General features: G+C 42.0%; 2 protein-coding genes across 5 annotated transcripts in view; one reads left to right on the top strand and one right to left on the bottom strand.

Moving 5' to 3' along the window:
- The window catches only part of KBTBD12 (kelch repeat and BTB domain containing 12), a 75,870-nt gene that overhangs the window by 20,663 nt on the left and 35,148 nt on the right, over positions 1-20,059 (bottom strand). For 3 of the 4 annotated variants that reach the window (XM_004738642.3, XM_013055187.2, XM_013055167.2), the window contains exon 6: positions 7,772-7,969. In XM_004738642.3, coding sequence (XP_004738699.1) covers positions 7,772-7,969 — 198 coding nt within the window. Of the gene's footprint in view, positions 1-6,432; positions 7,465-7,771; positions 7,970-20,059 lie in introns of those variants that run through there. The other variant, XM_004738644.3, reaches the window with a different exon arrangement.
- The window catches only part of MGLL (monoglyceride lipase), a 224,369-nt gene continuing 213,253 nt past the window's right edge, over positions 8,944-20,059 (top strand). The window contains exon 1 of the mRNA XM_045063393.1: positions 8,944-8,962. The gene's annotated coding sequence lies outside the window, so the exon portion shown is untranslated. The remainder of the gene's footprint in view (positions 8,963-20,059) is intronic.

The raw sequence follows: 20,059 nt of genomic DNA on the forward strand, positions 1-20,059 counted from the left end.
ATGAGCAGCAAATAGTTTCCTGCCACTAGGGGTCACCTGCCACCACTGACTCTCTCTCTCTCTCTCTCTCTCTCGGTCTCCAGAAACCTACATTTCTGTCCCTAGATGAGCCATTTCTGCCTCTTTTAAGTAAAGAACTCACCCCCCTGCACTTTTCCTGTGGGCAATTCAGCTAATTCTCCTCATAAGTGCCAAACACAAAAGCCAAATTACTTTGGGGGGAAAAGAAAGAAGAGCTCCTTTCCCCTTAATACCAGATTTATTGTGATATAATATACATGCCATAAAATTAATCTTTTTAAAAATGTATAATTCAGTGTGTTTTAGTATATTCACAGAGCTGTGCAACTGTCACCACATCTTATTTCAAAACATTTCTCCTTAAAAAGCAGCCCTGTACCCTGTATCCATTAGCAGTCATTTCTTGTTCCTGAGTCCCCCTGACAACCACAAGTCTACTTTCTATCTCTATGCATTTGCCTTTTCTGCACATTTCATATAAATGGAATCATACAAGGTCTTTTGCGGCAGCCTTCTTTTACTTCATATAATGTTTCCAAGCTTCAGTTATGTGGTAGTTTGTGTTAGTATGCTGTTCCTTTTTATTGCCAAATAATATTTCACTGTATGAATGCACCACATTTCCTTTGTACATTCATTAGTTGATAGCGATTTGGGTTCTACTTTCAGGCTGTTAAAAATACTGCTGTTGTGAACATTTGTGTATGGGTGTTTGTGTGGATGTCTATCTTTAATTCTCTTGGGTCTATACCTAGGAGTGGAATTGCTGGGTCCTAGGACAACTCTGTGTTTAACCTTCTGAGGAACTGCCGGAGTTTTCTAAAGCAGCTGCCCTATTTTACATTTTCATCAGCAGTGCAGGAGGGCTCCAGTTTCTCCAATCCTTGTCAATATTTGTTATTTATTTTCTTTGTCATAGACATCCCAGTGGTGGTGAAGTGTTAACCTCATTATGGTTTTGATTTGCATTTCCCCGATGGCTCATGAGGCTGAGCATGGGCCATTTGTTTATATTCGTTGGAGAAATGTCTGTTCAGGTGCTTTGTCAATTAAAAAAAAAGGGTTCTTTTTCTTTTTATGATTGAATTGTAAGAGTTCTTAATATATTCTAGATACAAATCTTATCAGATATGCGGTTTGCAAATATTTTCTCTTTTCCTGTGGGTTGTCTTTTCATTTCCTTGGTGGTGCCCTTTGAAGCACAAAAGTTTTTAATTTCCATGCACAATTTCCTCACTTTCTCTTTTTTGTTTGTGCTCAGACGTACCTAAGAAACCATGGCCTCATTTGGGATCACAAAGATTTATGTGCGAGTTTTCTTCTAAGAGTTTCACAGTTTTAGCTCTTATGTTTGGGTTGTGGATCTACTTTGAGTTCATTTTTGTCCATGGGTGAGGTAGGAGTCCAAATTCATTCACTTGCATGTGGACATCCAATTATTCCTGCACCATTTGTTGAAAAGGGATCCTTTCTTCATTGAGTTGTCTTGGCACCCTCGTACCGCCCTGGAACGTCAAGTGTATTCCACTGATCTGTATGTCTGCTATTGTGCTGGTTCCACACAGTCTTGATTATTATAGCTTTGAAGGGAGTTTTGAAATTAGGAAGCGTGAGTCTTCTAATTTTGTTCAAGACTTTTGTATAGTCTCTGTCTCTTGCATTTCCATATAAATTTTAGGATCGGTTTGTTAATTTTTCTGTGCAACCTTTTGGATTTTGTTTAGGTTTTAATTTCTTTTCATGATGTTCTGCACTTTTCAGTGAACAAGTCCTGCACTTTTTAGGTCACTTAGATTACTATGCATTTTATTCTTTTTGATACTATTATAAATGGCACTGTTTTCTTAATTCCATTTTCAGATTGTTCATTGTGAGGGTATAGAAAATACAATTTTTTTTTTTTTTTTGTATATTGGTCTTGCATCCTGCAACCTTGTTGAATTCATTAGCTCTAAAAGTTTTTTTTGTGTTTGGATTCTTTGGGATTTTTCTAAATAAAAGATCATGTCGTATACAATTATTTATTCTTTTCTGATCTCAGTGCGTTTTGTTTGTTTTTCTTTCCCAATTGCCTTCATTGGAACCTCTAGTATAATGTTGAATATAAGTGGCAAAAATAAATATTCTTGTCCTGTTCCCGATTTTAGGGAGAAAGCTTTCAGTCCTTGACCACTAAGTATGATGTTAGCTGGGTTGGCCCTTATCAGGTTGTGGAAATTCCCTTCCATTTCTAGTTTGCTAGGTGTTACTGTCATGGAAGGGTATTGGATTCTGACAGATCTTTTTCTGCATGTATTGAAATGATCGACCTCTTTTTTGCCCTTTACTCTACAAATACGATGTCTTGAATTGGTTAACTTTCACATGGTGAACCAACTTTTCATTCATGGGATAATCCTGCTTGGCATGGTGTATAATTTTTTTTGTATGTTGCTGGATTCAGTTTGCTTGTATTTTGTTGAGGATTTTTGCATCCTTATTCTTAAGGGTATTGGCCTATAGTTGCTTTGCAATGTCTTTGTCTAGTTTTAGTATCAGGATGAATTGGAAAATGCTCTCTCTTCTCTATTTTGTAAGTTTGTGAAGGACTGGGGTTAATGAGCTCTGATGTTTATGAAACATAATGCTGGTTTCCTCACTCTGTTGGAGGTGGAGAAAGAGGTTTTGTATTTGCTTTTGTGTTTGTTTCTGTCCCCTGACCCCATTCTGCGCTGGTGAGTTCTAGGACTCTGTCAAGAACTGTGCAGAGAATAAGATTTTACAGGGTTGCTTGTTACAGTTTTGTGGACACCGAGAGATGATGTGAACCCCCAAGGTCTGAGATGAAGGGCAATGTCATTCACAGAGAGAGTAGTAGCCAATGCATCAGCATTCTTTATTTGAGACCCAGTTCCCACAGAACAGCATGAAGAGTGACAGGTGATACCTGTGTAGTCAATGGGCTGCATTATAGGAGAGGAACCCTGAGCTTAGGAACCCTAAATCTTTTTTTTTTTAAAGATTTATTTATTTATTTAGGGGGGCAGAGGGACAGAGAGAGGGACATAGCAGACTCGCCACTGAGCATGGACCCTGATGTGGGGCTTGATCCCACGGCCCTGAGATCATGACCTAAGCCAAAATCAGGAGTCAGGTGCCTAACTGACAGAGCCACCCCAGGACCCTGAATCTTTTATAATGGCCAGTAAATATACCTGCCTTTTGCTGCAGAGGGAGACACTGTTTCTGTTTTCTGGGCTGTATGCTATAAAAACATGCTTAAAAAGATAGTCCAGGACAAAGACAGTCAGTGCTTCTGCTCACAAGACATGCCTGAGACTCGTGGAGAATCAGCTCCCAGCAGACCTCCAAGATAATATTTTCTTTCATATCCCTCCCCCCAAACCCCAGTACTCCTGCATTATATGTACTATTATTTATACATTTTAAGTTTAGTTTTTGATTTATCAGTTCTACATGCACATGATGTAAAAGAGTCAAACAGCTTTACAAGGTGTATTCCTTAAAAACAGTCATCTCCTCCCCTCCCCCACATTTACTGCTCCTCTTTCAACTCTGGCTGAGTCTGCTGGCATTGGGCATTGTTTCTGTAAATAATACTTTTTACACTACTGATGCCGCTTGATTTCTCAGATGAAGGTATTGACTCTCGGCGCCCACCATGGAAAATGGAAAATGCGGTTCTACCTTTCTTTCACATCCCCGTGTTTGCCTACTTCCTGGTTTCCTGTTTTTCCCGAATAGTTAAGGTGTGATGTTGGTCAGCGCAGGGTTTAATACTTACATTATTAGACGCTATTATTATAAAAGCTATTCACAGATGAGCCATGTGCCATACTTCTCCTTTCCTGTACAGCTTCTTGTTTTCTCCACGCCAATTGCTCGGTTTGGTTCGTTTTCATTGCTCTTCTCCAAATGTCTAAATGTCTGGATCTTCCAAAACCTGAAGATCTCATCCGTTTTCTCTGCTGGCAGTCTTCTCCCGCTAAGCCTTTCGAGCCACCCCATTCTGTGCTGATCTCCCCTCAGATCGTCCCTCAACATCTTCCTGGGAATTTCTTCTTTTCTATCGTGTTTGACCTTGTTCCCTGGATCCAGTGTCAATTCTTTTTTGGTTTATCTGTCCATTTTTGGTGAATCGTATCCTAATAAAAGGGCACAGAGGAGTTACATATTTTGAGACATTTCTTGGCTGAATTTGTGCCCTCCCGCTTAATGAATAATTCAGCAGGTATAGAAGTGTAAGTGGAAAATAATTTCCCCATAGGATCTTTGAAGGCATTTGCTTCATTTTCTTCTGGATTCCAAGGTCTTGGTTCAGAATTGGAAGCCGTTCTGATTCTTGACATTTTGTATGAAACCTATTCCCCTCTCTCTCTGGAAGTTTTTGGGATCTTTTATTTGTCCCTAAGTGCTTTAGTTTGGGTTGGTTTTCATTCACTGTGTGTATTTCATGTGGTGCATCCTTGTGAACTGGTGGCTTCAGTTCTGGGAAAATTTCTTAATTTATTTTACAGATGATTTATTCCTCCCCATGTTCTCTGCTCTTTTTTACTGGAACTCCTTCTTATTCAAACGATGGACACTTTGGACTTGTTTCCTGTCTTACTTTCCATTGAACTGGTTTTCACTCTGCTTTCTGAGAAGTTCCTCCACTCTACCCTCCAAATTTCCTATTGTATATTTAATTTTGCCTATCATACTTTTAATTTCCAAGAACTCTTTGAAATATGCTTTTCCCGTTCATTGATGGCAGTGTTTTCTCTTACGTCTCTGAGGACACTTCTCCTGTTACAATTTCCGTTTCCTCCAAGTTGCTCTTTTTTATTTGTTTTGACTTTTTCTCTGATTTACACATTTTCCTCAAACCTCTGAGATCCTCCAGCTGTTTGTTCATCTTTAAGAGTGGGATGTTGTGGAAGCTTTCTCTGTGAGGTTCTCCACGGGGTGATTTGGCTTTCCCTTATCAGGGCTGGCCAAAGGCAAGTCTTCCAGTCCCATGCCTGGAGGGTATGGTTGTCCACATTCTGGAAGCCAGGAAGGAAGAAAAGTGGGGATCTCAATATTCTGTGTGCAGCTGTTCACTTACTCTGCCTGCTTCAGTACTGAGCACCCGCCTTCTGCTCCTGGCCTCAGCCTTGGTCTCCATTAGGGTGGAGGCAGGGCTCCGCGTCTCTACTGAGAGTAAGGAGGAGAGTCAGGTCTTCCTTTCCTCTGGCAGCATCACCTTCCTTCCCTCCTCCAGAGGTGCCTGTTGTTGCCAGTCCCTGAGGTTGCCCAGGGTTCTGTGCTACAAATCTGGGGGTTTTGTCTGTATGCTTGCTTTTCCTGTGGCCAGTTCAGGATGGAACTTTCTCAGGTTTGGTTAATTACTACTTATTCCTTGGCCCTCCAGCTTCCAGAATTTGGTTGCTGTTGCCCTCCCTCTTCTTTCCTTTGTCCGACTGGGTTTATTCCTTTCACTGTCATTTTAGTGGGGCTTGGGGAGAAAATAGAGGTGTTCAAACTAGTATTTTAACCAAAACCAAACTATTAAATTTATCACATGTTTGACATGTTGGACATACTGCTGGCATCCCAAATGCTTATAAAAAGTTACATTTCAATCACCTTTTTACTGAATTCACTGAGTAGATTATAAAAGATCAATTTCTTGATTGTGGTTTTCTGACTAAATAAATGGGATGACTAGGTTCGTGTCACACGAGGAGAGAAAATTCAGTGCCTGTTTTTAGATCTGATGCTGAGGTTGCTGGTTCATCACGAGCACGCTATTATACAATTGCTCCATTTTCATAAAACCCCAGTGATGATTCGTTTAGCTTATCCCAGAAAATCCACTGTGTTAGAACCAAATAATTAAAATGGACTTTGAGAGTCATATGGTAAATCCCTTTCCCTCTGGCTGAAAGCATCATTACAGTACCAAGAAAAGAGATTGTCTCTTGGTATGAGTGTAGACAGGTTTGAAAAGCTGGAGGGTATCAATTCTCTAACTTGATATTATACAAGGAAAGATAAGATAAAGATGGAAGACAAAACAGAATTATCTTTCAGGTCCTTAGATGCTAATTGCCACCCATCCCTCTGGATGCCCTGGGGCTACCTTTTGTAATTCTCTGTTTTTCTCTTCTGGTCTGGAGAAAGCCAAAAGCCAGAGGATGATTGCAGCTGGAGGAGAGCCCTGGTTGGGTGTGCGGGTCCAGCAGCTGGGATCTCTCTCCTGGCTCCTTGTGTCCTGGCTTGCGCCCAGAGCATGAACCAGGGGAAATCCATCAGATCTCCTTCCTGAGCCAGGTTTCTTGCTACCATGATAGATTCCTTTACATAAGGATGTGATGTTTCATATAAAAGATATTAAAATAGTTTTTAAAAAACCTCTTTGGAAAGTCCTTTGAAGAAAGAGAGGGAAAAGGGAAATGAAAGCTTTTTATTATGGGAATGTTCAAGCATACACAGAAGTAGTGAAATGATGTGCTGATGCATCCATTAGCCAACTTTAACAATTATCGACATTTTACCGATGCCATAAAATCTGCTCTTGCCCCCCCTCACTCCATTGACTTTTTTAAAAAAGTATTTGCTGGAGTAGATTAAAGTGAGTTTCAGACAGCATATCCTTGTCACCCATGAATACTTTTAAATGATCTCTAATTGTTCACATTCTTCTTTTTCCTTTTTCCTTTATACAAACCACAATGTCACTATTATCATAACCTAACAATGAACAATTCACTACTATCCTCTAATATTCTAGTCCATGTTAACATTTTCCAGACTATCTGAAAAATATCTTTTTATGCAAAAATTTGTCCAGATCAAGAGCCAAATACGTCCCACTCATTGTATTTGGTTCATTTATCTCCTGTCTCTTTTAGTTCTTAATGATAACCTCATTCTTTAACTTCCATATAACGATGTACATTAAAAATGAAGGTGGGCTTATTAAAGACTTGGCCTTGTTGCAATGTCAGCTTTATTTGAATCTGGCACCCTTCCGAAGTTTGAAGTGCTCTCAAGGCATGCTTTTCATGGCTATGTACTGGCCTAGTGCTTCTATTAGCGAGGTTAGAATTGAACAGTTAGTCATTTTAATATAACTGCACTCTGCCTTATTTACTGATGCAACCAATCAAGCTTTGCAGGAAGTTGCTTATTAGCTTTGTGCGTATTTAAAAATGTCCCCGTTACGTTAAAAATGATAAATCCATACTGTATATTGCAAAGATGGTACAATTTGATAGGTGGGAACTAAGTGTGGTAATAAATACATGCATTAGGCATTACTTTAGAAATGCTTTCAAGCAATTTATTTGAAGTGGGAGCAGTGGAGAAGGGAGAAGCACGTCCTCTGAGGGCCGGCTCTCTTGGTCAACAAGGACAGCAATAAAACCCAGCACTTCCAGTCGCGATCCACTTCCACGTGTTCTTCAAGCGTCAGCCCTGCAATGAGGATTTGACTTGCTTTTCCCAACTCTGTTCTCGTACTCAGCTAAGAGTTACTGAGTGTCTGCTCTATGGCAGACGCATTATAAACTAGATCTCATTTCACCCGAACAGTAGCCTGTGAAGGTAGTAGCCCTCTTTTGCTGATGTGAAAAGCCAAGTTCAGACCTTGGCTCTGAAGGCCGGGCTTTTGCCAGGGCTCACCCTGCTCTCAGGATTATTCTTTGGTGGCCGTGTCAATTAAGGGGAGAGGTTAAAGTCAATGCCGAGGGAGGTTATCAAGCATTTGCAATGGGATCAATACCTGCTCCGTGGAATCCCCCGCAGACATAGAGCTTCCCATCCACGGCTCCTGCATTGGTGGAATTGGTTCGGAGGGAGAGCAGGGGACTTGGCATAGGTGGGCCCTCTCTCCAGAAGTCCCCATCAGGGTTATAGATCTCCACCACATCAAGGCACTTTCGAACCTGGCCTTTGTCTCGACCTACACAGCCAATTCCACCTACAGAGAACAGTACACGGAAATGAGATGACTGAGAACTTCAATTTCCCTGTGACTCGCTCCCCCTTCCACCTACAATTTGTATCACACATTACAGGCCTTCGACTTTTCTGTCTTGCCTGGTGCTCCTTCTCAGGTAATTTCTAAGCAATAGTGATGTCTGTTCTGTGCTCCATAGCCAAGTTGAATATCACCTTTTCTTAGAGTGTTCTGTTTGTGCTTATGCATGAAACTGATCCACTGCAGGCTTTATGTTCTACAACATCCAACTCTAGTTCACACCATGAAAAACCCCATTAGGGGTTGTTTCATGTTTGCTTGCCAGGGCAGCTTGACTCTGGACATCTGTTTTTCAGATGATCCTTGCCAGCGATTTCACTGACCTGCCAGTAGGGGGCGTCCTTTCTGTTCCTCATCGATGTAAACCTGTCTCTTCCTCTCCTAAGTTGCGGGGACTTTTCCCCGTTAGGGAAGGGCCATCCTTTGACAAATTTCAGGTTGGGGGTCAAAGAAAGGCTCCAAACCCAAATGCCCGGTGCCTCTTCCATTTTCAGATGATACAGTTCATTGAACAGATACTGGTAGTAAGTGAGAGTGGTGATGGCAGAGGACTTTGGAGGAAGGCTCTTTTATAAAATTTTTATTATTTATTTTTCCCCCCTTTGCTGACGGAGCCCAGCCTGTTTCCTGTGTGGATCCAGGGCGTGAGGCTATCAACTCAGGAAGCTCTTAGCAGCTTTCTCTCTTATCCGACTGGATAAATAATTTAGCCCGTTACCCTGCCAAGTCTGAGCCGCAGCCTTTCCGAGGAGGGGAACACAAAGGCCTTGGTTAACTGCACGGCTCTGCGCTTCACGGCCCTCTTCCAGGGTGGCGCTGTGGTAGCTGGAGGTTTCCTAGTCCAGCAAAAAGTGGCATTTCCAGTTTGTGGGGCAAGACAGCTTCGGGAAGAGGACTTCTTCCCAGCAGCTAAACCTGGTCACTTCCCAACAGGTAAGAACGAGATGCTTTAGTTACCTGCTCCCCAAGACCCAGGAGAGATATTGCTAGGCTGGATGATATTACAACCACTTCGGAAGACCTATGAATAAGGGGAAGCGAACAGGTTAAGTGCAAGTCCCTGGGAGCCAGGCTGGGGCACGCCGAGCAACCAGCATCCTGAACATAACTTAGATGTTTCAATGAAGGTCCATTAGAAAAGCTTCCCCAACATCGTGCATATGAAGAATGGGCATTATTCTTTCGGTTTTTGAAATAATTAGAACGCTTGCCGTTTTTGTTTCTCTGTTACTGAGTGTATTTAATTATAACGTTCAGCCCTTCCTCCGCTCTTGGAAACATGTGCCCTTTCTGTTTGGTTGGCAGACAGCACACACGCTCCCCTTGAGGGTGCCATGGCTGGCGGGGTATTGTCTCAGCTTCTGACCATTAACGCCTGAATACGTTCTCCTTCTCACTTGGATGTAATCCCACCATCAAGTACACTTAGAGCATCTCTCTAACAGCAGACTAATGAGCTTAAACTGAAGGTGAATCCTGATTAGATAAATAATCAAATATAAGCGTGATCATTATTAATAAGTCAGCAGCAGCACTACAAGAGAAACTCTTTTGATGAGAGAAATCTAGGGTAGGATCAGTACATCTTCAGAATTTCAATGAGATACCTCCATATCTTTAATTTATATGCTACCAGAACCTCTCAGCCTGACTTTTCTGTATTCAAAACAGGCCAATGGATAGAAACTGTCTTTGCGAGTCATGCCCAAATGGACCTTGAACGCCAACTCTGCACCTCAGTGTTTTAGTGGTGGTGGGGGAGGGGAGGGAGAAAATGACAGGACAGTGCCTCCCTCCCCTCGTTTCTGTTTCTACAAAGATGAAGACCCGCTCTTCTTGGGTTTGGCTGCTACAGATTCATCCCTTTCTTTCCTCTTCTTTGCAGGCTCACATGCAAAGCCTGTCAGGGAGCTGGCTGAGGGCAGACGTGAGCCACCGGCCTAGGACTCCCTGTCCTCAGCTCCCTGCCTACAGTGGCCCTGGCTCCTGGCTCTTGCCTGCTGAGCTGCCTTCAGGTGGCGGGCTTACTCTGTTCTTCCCTGGGCTGGATCCAAAAGAGGAAGGGGATTGTGTAATTGGTCTGTCAAGCTCTCAAAGTTGCTTGCATTGCCAAAGAAGCTTTTGAAACAAGCTTTAGTAAATGTCTTTGCTGTCGTAGCCTCCCTTGTGACACAAAAAGCAGGTAAGCTTTTGGGAACTGACAGATCTTGGTTCATATGCTTGTGTCCATTTCCTAACATGGGTCCCTTTGATCGCTCTAAGCCTCAACTTTCTCATCTGTAAATTAAAGATAATAAGATCATGTTCATAAGTTGTGGCAAAGATTAAGTGATTACATAACTGTAACGGGGTAAAAAGCCATTACTCTGGGAGTTTCTTTATTCTCATGTACTGCTTGTGAACAAAGTGTTTGGCACCTAGCAAGCATTCGGTCATGTTAATTCTTTCTCCTGCATGTTCTAGAGTGTTAGGTAAATAAGCCAGTGTTCACCGAAGTGGCTGAAATCTTACATTTGCTTACTCCGAATTTAACTATTTTCTAGGTCTACAGTTGATGGCCTACTGACTGTATGGTGAAATCTCTCTTAAAATTTTCTTCCAAGGTTGGATAGAGACAATCAAAATGTCAAAGGGCTACCATTTAAATAGGCCAAGCGTTCACCTCAACCATTGGCTGGGGAGGAAAGCTCCCTGACAAGATTTAGAGGAATTCATTTGTTGGTGAACATCTGAGAGAGGTAGACTCTGGCAGGTGACATCCTAAATGCCAGGCAAGGATTTTGCAATCCCAGGCCTCCAGGAGGGAAGCTGGCCCACACATCTGAGAGGACAAACTACTTCCTGACTCGCACGTCAAAGGCAATCTATTCACTGCTGATATGATGCCTGTGACCATTTGTTCTCACTGGAGTTGTCTGCTCTCTGAGCTTTTTCTACTCTCATTTTAGAGTTCCCAATGCAGAGCCCAAGACCCTGGAAAACAAAATCTTATACCTTTCTTAGTCTAACCAGGCGTCTCGGGTGTTTTTAGAAAAAAAAGTCGAGGATTGGGTTGAAAGCACACTTATCTGCCATTTACAAAATGCTGGGTGGTGCTGGCCTTGCTTATTTAGTGTGTCTTGGCTCACAGATCATGGGCTGATAGTCCTCATTTATGATAAGGCTTTCCTCTTCACCTGCTAACCCTTTACCGTGCTTTGCCAGTTTTTTTTTTCTCACCAGGTTAAGAAAACAATCAACTCTCTGCATTTGCTTTGCTCTTCAAAACACTACCATGAAAATCAAATTAAAGAGCTGAAAAGGAAGACCAAGTTCCATTTGTTAAAGCTTCATTTTGCTTGATTTTTGAGGGAAAATCAGCTGTTTGAAAGATCTCACGTTTCCACCAGAATAAGAAATACATTTCCCAGTGGAAATGTGGGTAGCGGGATAGTAAATTCTGGCACTGAGCCTGTGGGTGCCAAATAAGCTGCAGTTACAAAATTGCTGTCTCCTCTGATTCTGAATGGCCCCTGGGCTTCACATCTTAATCCGGTACTGGGCATCAGTGGATTTCACTGTGTGAGTGAAGTCTGGCCCCATCCTGTCAGTTCTTTCAAGCCCTGGACAGATCTTTCCCTTGTTCCTTCCCTGTTCCTCTTCATGAGCTTGTCCTGCAGGCCCTGGCAGGTCTGAAGGCTGAGCCGGTCTAGGGAGAACAAGGGAGAGCCTGGGAACGCTGGGTAGCAGCAAGTGTACCCGGTGACGTAGAGATGTCACAGCAGGTCAGAGGTGACAAGGCACAGCCTCAGATAAGTAGCGCCACTATCCAGCTTGGTTCAGCACCCTCTGTATCTCAGCCATCGCCCAGTTCTGTTGGTTGCGCCTCAACGCGGTCTCCTGTCTGTCCCTTCCTTGAAAGATGCGCAAGCTTTCATGACCCAGACACGGCCTGGAGCCTCACCTTTCCTCCAGCGCACTCCACCACCTTGAGCTGTGGGCACGGTGGGCTGCGTGCTGTTCCCCAAACAGGTTACAACTGTATAGCTCTTGGCTTTTGCTTGGCCTGGTCTTTGCCTAAAATGACCTCTTCTCTGCCTCCCCCACTTCATAACCCCCTACTTCTCTTTTAAGGCTCAGTTCAATAGTCACCACTAAGAAATCCTTCATGTCCAGGGGACCTGGCTGGCTCAGTCCATACAGCATGTGACTCTTGATCTCCGGGTTGTGAGTTAGAGCCCCAAGCTGGGTGTAGAGATTACTTAAAAATAAAAAATAAAAATAAAAATAAAGAAGACTTTCATGTCTCTCTACACAAAATTGTTCATTCCTTTCTTGGCTCCCACTATCTTTCGAACAGAAATCAGATTCTTATAAGATATATTGTTCTTTATTTAGGTTTGTCTTGCTATTAGTTTAGATTATAAGTCACATGAGGGCAGAATCATGTCTAATTTACATCTGTATTCTCAACACTTTTTAGAGATAGTTAAGAAATAAAAATTTAACTAAATGTATAAAAGGATCAGCTCCTCACCCTCACCCGAGGTATCTTATCTTCTTATAATTTTTTCTTGTCAAAACAAAAAGCAATGACTTTCTTCCCAGAACGGGACAAGCCCTGAGTCCAGAGAGCTGAAAACTCACTTCCAGTCAGTTTAGAAAGGTCATCTTCTTCAGGATCTAGGACTCTAGGTCCAGTCTGTTGTTGGGGTTGTCTCTACCCCCAGGTTGGCCTGCCTAAAGAATCAGTCACTTCTCTTAACCCGGGGTGGACCTAATCTGACAGGACAGGAAGTGGCCTTGTGAGAACTAGTCACCGGATACAGTGCACAGCTGAAAAATGTGGATACACAGGATATGAATCCTTCTCTGAGCCACTAAGTATAATGTCTTCTTTGTAAGGGATCTTAATAATATTTACTATTAATCTTTGGCATATTTATCTCATGTGTAAACAAAATGATTTGCAGGAAGTCATCATTTTGTGCTCATTTCCATATTTGCCCAAGGACTAATAGATAAAGAGAGTGATAAAAAAATGATCACATCTATGAATTAGGATAAACTAGTTGAGGAAGGTAATACATTCTACTCCTTTATGATGTTTTAAAACATATATTATGTTATCTCTGGCTTAGTGAGTTGAAGATACCAGATGTAATTAAAGATTTTCTTAAGGATTCAGGAGTAACCATATGACCTGTTGTCATTAATATGCCATATATATGGACTAGTTGACTCTATACCTCAGGCTTCATGAGAACAGACCTAAGATTTACTTTCTTGAACAAATCCTTGCCATTGGTGTGGCTTTTAGCAATTTATCTCTTCTCATAGAAAAAAGCATAGAATGTATAGTTGCACAATCCTTTTGCTACGAACACTATGCTTTTCTGCAAACATATGCAACTACATCAGTGGCCAAGACAACCCTCTCCAAAGACACTTCTCATTCATTTTCAGCACTTTTTCATCAGCAGCTTTCTCGTTGTAGGAGCTTCCAACTTTGACTTCAGGATAAGGAACACTTTAAACTTCTAATTAATTTTAAGCAGTGTATGTTTTAAATATCCCCCTTGTGTTTGTCCTAGATATCAGAAAATAACACGTTTAAGATTCTTTTGTCCTTAAGACACAGTCTACCGGGAAACCAGAGGCAAATATGAAACCATAAGTGATAAAGCACTATAATTATATATGGATTGAATAAAGCAGAATTTCTAACTAACGGTCATAATGAAATGTGGGACTGTCAACTCTCTGTGAACTTTTAGGGTATCAGTGATAAAAATTCCTAATAGCTAAATTGCAATTTGGGAGCCACAGGCCAACTTCGGTCTCTTAGAGACTTATTTCGGGATTCCCTGCTGAGAGTGCCAGATAATCAAGGTTAAAATCCTTCAGATGGGGGCGACTGGGTGGCTTAGTTAGTTAAGGGTCTGACTCTTGACTTCGGCTCAGGTCATGATGTCAGGGTCATGAGATTGAGCCCTGCATTGAGCTCTGTGCTCAGCGGGGAGTCTGTTTGAGATTCTCTCCCTTTCTGCGGCCTTTCCTCCTGCTGAGTCTCCCTCTCTCTCTTTCAAATACACAAATCTTTTTAAGAATCCTTCATTGATTAACTGGAAACACATTTCGTGGACATCCACAACAAAAAGATGATGAGGTTTCACTCCAGTTCAAAGTCCCCTCAGCTGATGAATCTCTAAATCCCAGCCTTTTCTCAGAGAAAGATGACACAAAGAATAGCTTGTCTGACGTCTTTGGCCATTGTAAAAACATAGTGCCCCCCTTTTTTTCTTTTCTTTCTCTCTTTCTTCTTCTTCTTCTTCTTTTTTTTTTTTGGTCCTGCATGAACTTAAGAAATGTCTATCTAAGACCAGAACATTTCTGGGATTTGATCAGACCATACCCAACAGCCTGCTCTGATAACTTATGAATGCCAGAATACTTTAAAAAAAAAAGATTTTATTTATTTATTTGACAGAAAGAGTGAGCATGAGAGAGAGCATGCACAGCAGGGAGGCAGAAGCAGGCTCCCTGCTGAGCAGAGAGCCTGATGCAGGGCTCGATCCCAAGACCCTGAGACCATGACCTGAGCAGAAGGCAGATGGCCCCCAATGCCAGGATACTTTGACCAAATGAGCTTGCCATCCTCCTAGGGTATCTGACTACACTCTGCCCAGGGGAAGGGAGTTTGACTTGTTCATCTCTGCATCTCTTCTACAAACTGGCCCTGGGGCTGGTTTAGGCCGTAAGTGCTTAGTAAATATTCTGGGCGTGTGATCCCTCCACCTCTTCACTGTTCTCACCCTTATTTGTATTTCTCCAAATGTAGTGTCCTATGATTATTCATGCCAGAACTGCCTGGATGCTTCCTACCATTCAGATTCCTAAGTCCCACTCCAAACCTCCTAGCTCAGAGTATGCCGAGTGTGAGGGTCAGGGAGCTGCCATTTTAACAAACTGAGGTAATTTGAGAAATACTTACGTTAACTTTTAAAAAAGTGCTAAGAGAGTTTTATCCAAAGAAAGATAAAGGCAAAAGTTTACCATAATGAAACTTAACTTCTTTGATCTCATACAATCATTCAACTCTAGAGAGATCTTTGAAGTGCATTTACTCTAGTGAGTGGAACCTTCAGGGTGACTTTCCCTGTGCCACCTGCAGTGGCTCTCCAGCTGGGAGGCAGACGGCAGTGCGACCCTTTCAGTAAGCTAGTGAGGCCTAGAGTGGTCTCCTGGAGAAAGTGACACCAGTGGTTTGGGGTATCAGCTGTGCAGGAAGACTTTTGTTGGCTAGCTCCCCAGACAGGGAAAGGAAAAGTTCAACTTTAAAAAATAACCCACAATGCCTGTAACTCTGATGATCTTTGTGGCTTTTTAGGGAGTGGAAGAACAGGACAAACTGTAGAGATGAGAGAAGTCAGTGCGGTAAACCAGTATTGACCAAGCTCCTATCACAGAAGCCAGGCCCTGGGCTGGCTCTTGGAAGGGATGTGGACACGGAAGATGCAAGATCTCTTCCCGTAAGCCGTCTGACTGTAGTGTGAGGAGGGCGATGACCAACCCAGAGCCGCTTGTGCAGGGAACCAGCGCAATTAACCCTCACTTAGTGCTCCCACAACCACCAAGGGTGTTTTTTGCCAGACGTTGAAGGATGTGTAGGAGTTAGTGAAATGGAGGTGGAGGCATTAAAAACAGAGGCGGGAGAATAGCATAGGCACAGAGTGGAGGTGTGTTCAGGGAATGACTGTCAGTTCCCGTGGCTGGAATTTAGGTCTTGTGGGGTTGGGAGGGAAGAGGCTGGAGGAGATGAGGCTGAATAAACAGGTTGCGGCCAGTTTGGGACATGTCTGAACATTTCCTCAAATAGATGCTGGTGCTCACTTTCTGTATTGGATTTTCCTGATCCACCAAGCTGAAGCACCTTCTGAATACAATTTGGCTTTTTAAGAACACTTGCCAGAAATCCATATTTATGAGTATCCATTGTCATTTCAGAAGCAAGTGTAATTAATTCAAAAGTAGGAGATCTAAAATGCTTGCTAGTTTATTTCACAACAGCTTTCTTTTTTTTTCAAAGAAACCCCCGGTACCATATTTAAAATCAATTTTTTGTAATACAGACACTCAACAAGAGCTCATGGCTAGGGTTTCATGGGGTGGAGCCCAGAGGTTTTTTATTTCTTATTTTATTTTTTATTTTATTTTTCAGAAGTTTTGGTATTTCTCAGAAGTTTACCAATAGGAGTCTGCATTTAATCATCTCCTACATTATTACTTTTAAAAATATAATTTTAAACCTTGAAAACAAGGAGTTAACATTTTCTCACAGTAATAGGATATATTACCCTAAATTTTTTAGGCTGCCTGTTTAAAGGACATTTTTTGGAAGACTAGGATATATATGAGTTAAAGTAGCTTAAATGTCTCTTATAATAAGCCTTCATAGTACACATGACAAAAGATTGTTCTTAAAAACCCACGGCCCACTCCCTTCAGCGCATTCCAGTGAAAATGGCTGCACTCCTGAGAAAGTCCTCAGAAAAAAAGCCAAAATGAAAATCAGTCAGTTTTAAATCCCTGGGTTTTCAATAGGGTGTCATTAACTCATAAGGCTTATATAAACTCTTGGAAATTATTGTAGACTCTCCAGGAAGTTATGCAACAGAAGGGCCAGCTATAATGTGCAAAACTGATAAAATACACATGTGACAAAGTGAACAGTGGAGTCCCTTACCCAAACAATCTGTATTTTTATGTTAAGAAGGCAACTGAGAGATTTCCAGGAAAAACTATCCAGTATCTGACAAATAAGCCTCTTGGCTAGATTGCCATAATCCCAGGAGCTGTTTTCAACTAAGTTCAAGTTGTTTTGTGTGGCAAGACACTTTTCAAAGACATTTCTGTAGAAACTTAAGACATGTTAACTGAAGCCAATATTCAAACATCTCGAGAACTCCCATCAAACCTCTAGGTTAGCCATGGCCACGGTGTCCGGTGGTTCAAACAGAAAGAATACATTCCAGACAATATTTTCCAAGAGTCCCTCATGTGCAAACGTGCACCTGCTCTACACAGAAAAGCCGTCTGTGTGAACGAGTAGGATGTCGTTGGTGCATATTTATAATGGGAGGGAATGAAAACAGTGGATCGGCTGAACATTTTCGAAGAGCTTTAGAAAGAGGGTAGAACTGGACACACAGCTACTGGGGATCTTAAATTGAGTTTATCCCCACTTTTCCCCCCCACTCCCACCCTGCCCCAGAAGTATTTACTTGATGGGGCATCCTTAGACGGAGGAGACCATCAGAACAAGATTCTGTTATAACCACTGTCCTGTTCTCCTTTGTGTAATTTTAGTCTTTACTCCTTTGATCATATTTTTTTTTCCCTTTACTGGTGTACCAAGGGCTGATGACCATCCTAACTTTTAAATTTGCCTCTCTAAGTGATTGCCTATGCAGCTAGTATGCTATGAAGATATGTCAAGCTGATGTTACCAATAATGATGCAACACAAACATGAAAAAGATGTCCCTGTGCCCAGAGAGGGGGATAACAATTTTCTCGAGATTGTTTAAAAAAAAAAAAAAAGAACAACCCACAAAATATACACACAGGTCCCTCCAAATGGTGTCATTTAGACCAAGTTCTCACACTGGTGCTTACGCCATAACCTCATTGCAGTTTCAACCTCCCCCGGAAATGTGGCCTTAACTGGTCAGGCGGGAATTTTTTAGTCCCTGCCCTGAGTCTGCCCTTGGGTCCTCTCCAGCCCCCCTAGGAAAGATGAGATCATCTGCACAATCAGACACCTTGCTTTTCCCCCTAGAAAGCAGCCTTGCCTAAAACAAGCCTCTCCTTTTTGCTAATAACTTTCTTGTCCCTACCTTCTGTCTGTAACAACCTTCCATTATGTACCAATCCTCAGAGTGCCTCTCCACTTGCTAGATGGGGTGCTGCCCCATCACGAATTGTTGAATAAAGCCAATTACATCTTCAGTTTTATTTGGGTGAATTTTGTTATTTAACCGGATGTAATAGTGACTGTTTATCATGAGCTCTAGAGACAAAATACCTCCGGCTCCAGTAAAGCCAATCACATTTCCATTGCAATGTTCAGGTTCTTTCTTTCTGGGTGGGAGTCGGGCTCTTTGCCAATCCAGGACCGGGACCAATTAATTGTTCTATCAGTCTGTTAGATGACCCTCCAATACCCTCTGGCAGGCTGTGTTTTCTTATAAAGAGTCTGAAGGGATAAAACCCTTCCCACGCTGATGGGACAGATTCCTAAGGATAACAATCCCATCCCCAGGTGCTGCTCAACTCCGGTGATCCTTGAAAATTTCTCCCTCGCTTTGGCGAATATAGAAAATAGTAAACAAACTATTGTTTACTATTAAAACTCCTTTGCTCAAATAGCTATGGAAATTAGCATAACCTTTGGTTTTCTATTGCTAACCCAGAAGAGTCTGTGCTATTGCTGACACTTCATTTTGTACCTCAATTACCACAGAGGTGGTAGAACAACTTCTATCCATGCAAAAAGAAGAGGCAAACTCTTAAGGAAGACTTAGGGAATTGCTGGGCCTTGTTTTGATGATGCGACCTGGAATAGTTGAGATCGTGCCATGAGAATGTCCTCCACTCCCTTCTTGTATTACTTTGTTATACTTATATAGCATACAGCTTGATTTATTTTTCCAGAGTCTTAAGTCTACAGTGCCATGTAGACCATGTAGGCACTGTCCTAACAAATGTTTCAACAACTGATTTGAAGACAAAAACAGGATGAATTCATGCCAAGCGACAAGCAAATTAAAAATCAGACCCACTAGTAAAACCTTGTCTTCAAAAAGGATCAACAATAGTGGAGAGCATCTGGACAGTCCCAATAGTGTCTCCTGCTGCTTAGGGTAGTAAAAGACTAGAAAGGTGGAGAATAAGAATATATCAAATTGCCACACTCCTAGCAAAAGCCTACCTGTTCTGTGGCTAGAGTAACCAATCAGTATCAGAAGTGATTTTCAGCCTGATTAATCAATCAGTGACAACATGCTTCAGTTAAGCTACTTCTAGAACCAGTCAGTTATGGGGAGCTGCAGACTCTGAGTCAGCTGACCCGCTCACTGACTCCTCAGCTACGACTGGCAGGACCCATCCCTGTCTCTATAATGAACACCAACCAGACTTCTAACGCTGACAGCAACCCACTCCCACCTGTGTAACAAAGACAATCCAAAATAAACTCCTGCCCACAACCCTGAGATAGTAGTCAGCTCTGTTCAGTCGCGGGATCTCTGACCAGTTAGCCATTCCTACACATAAGGAAGGAATACGCTCCACTTTTTTTTTTTTTTAATTCCAGATACTAAGTGCTGGTCTCATCCTTGAACAGTGATCAATAATTGACACTTAATTGAGAAACAGACTAATTTATGATGCACTCAGATATTAAAGCATGAAAGTAACTCAAGCTCACCTTCCTCTACCAAGCTTTGACTTATGTTGTCCCTGGTGCCAAGCATCTTTCTCCTTTTCCTTCTGCTGACTAAGTCCTACCTATAGAGTGAGTGACTATTACCCTCCATATGTCCCCACGGGTGTACTTAACTGTATGCACAACTGATTTGACTGTATCTTCTTCTGGTCCACCAGGTCCTTCTGGACATATAGTGTGATTTCATTTCTAGATGCTCAGCACCCAGCCCAGAGTCTGACATATCATATGCCCAACAGGTATTTGTTGAAAAACTCGAATTACAATATGATAAGAAAATACAGTATCTCTCCAATGGAAATTATTAGTCTATCTGATGTCAATATTATGCAATTGAATCTTGCCTATTATTTAAAAAGGCTTACCTTCCACTGAATTATTTCTCCCCTTAATTCAGAAAGGCCAAATTTTGCTCGTTTTCATTCATCTAGTTCCTAAGAACTGTTTTCATTTCTAAGTCTCTTGATGTTGCTTCTTTCCCATTAGCCCAGGCTCTTTCTACCTCCTTCTTCCCACTTCCCTCACTATACAAATTATGGGTTT

This window comes from Mustela putorius, unplaced genomic scaffold (assembly GCF_011764305.1).
Source record: "Mustela putorius furo isolate JIRA1106 unplaced genomic scaffold, ASM1176430v1.1 tig00003850_pilon_pilon_pilon, whole genome shotgun sequence".
NCBI lineage: Eukaryota > Metazoa > Chordata > Mammalia > Carnivora > Mustelidae > Mustela > Mustela putorius.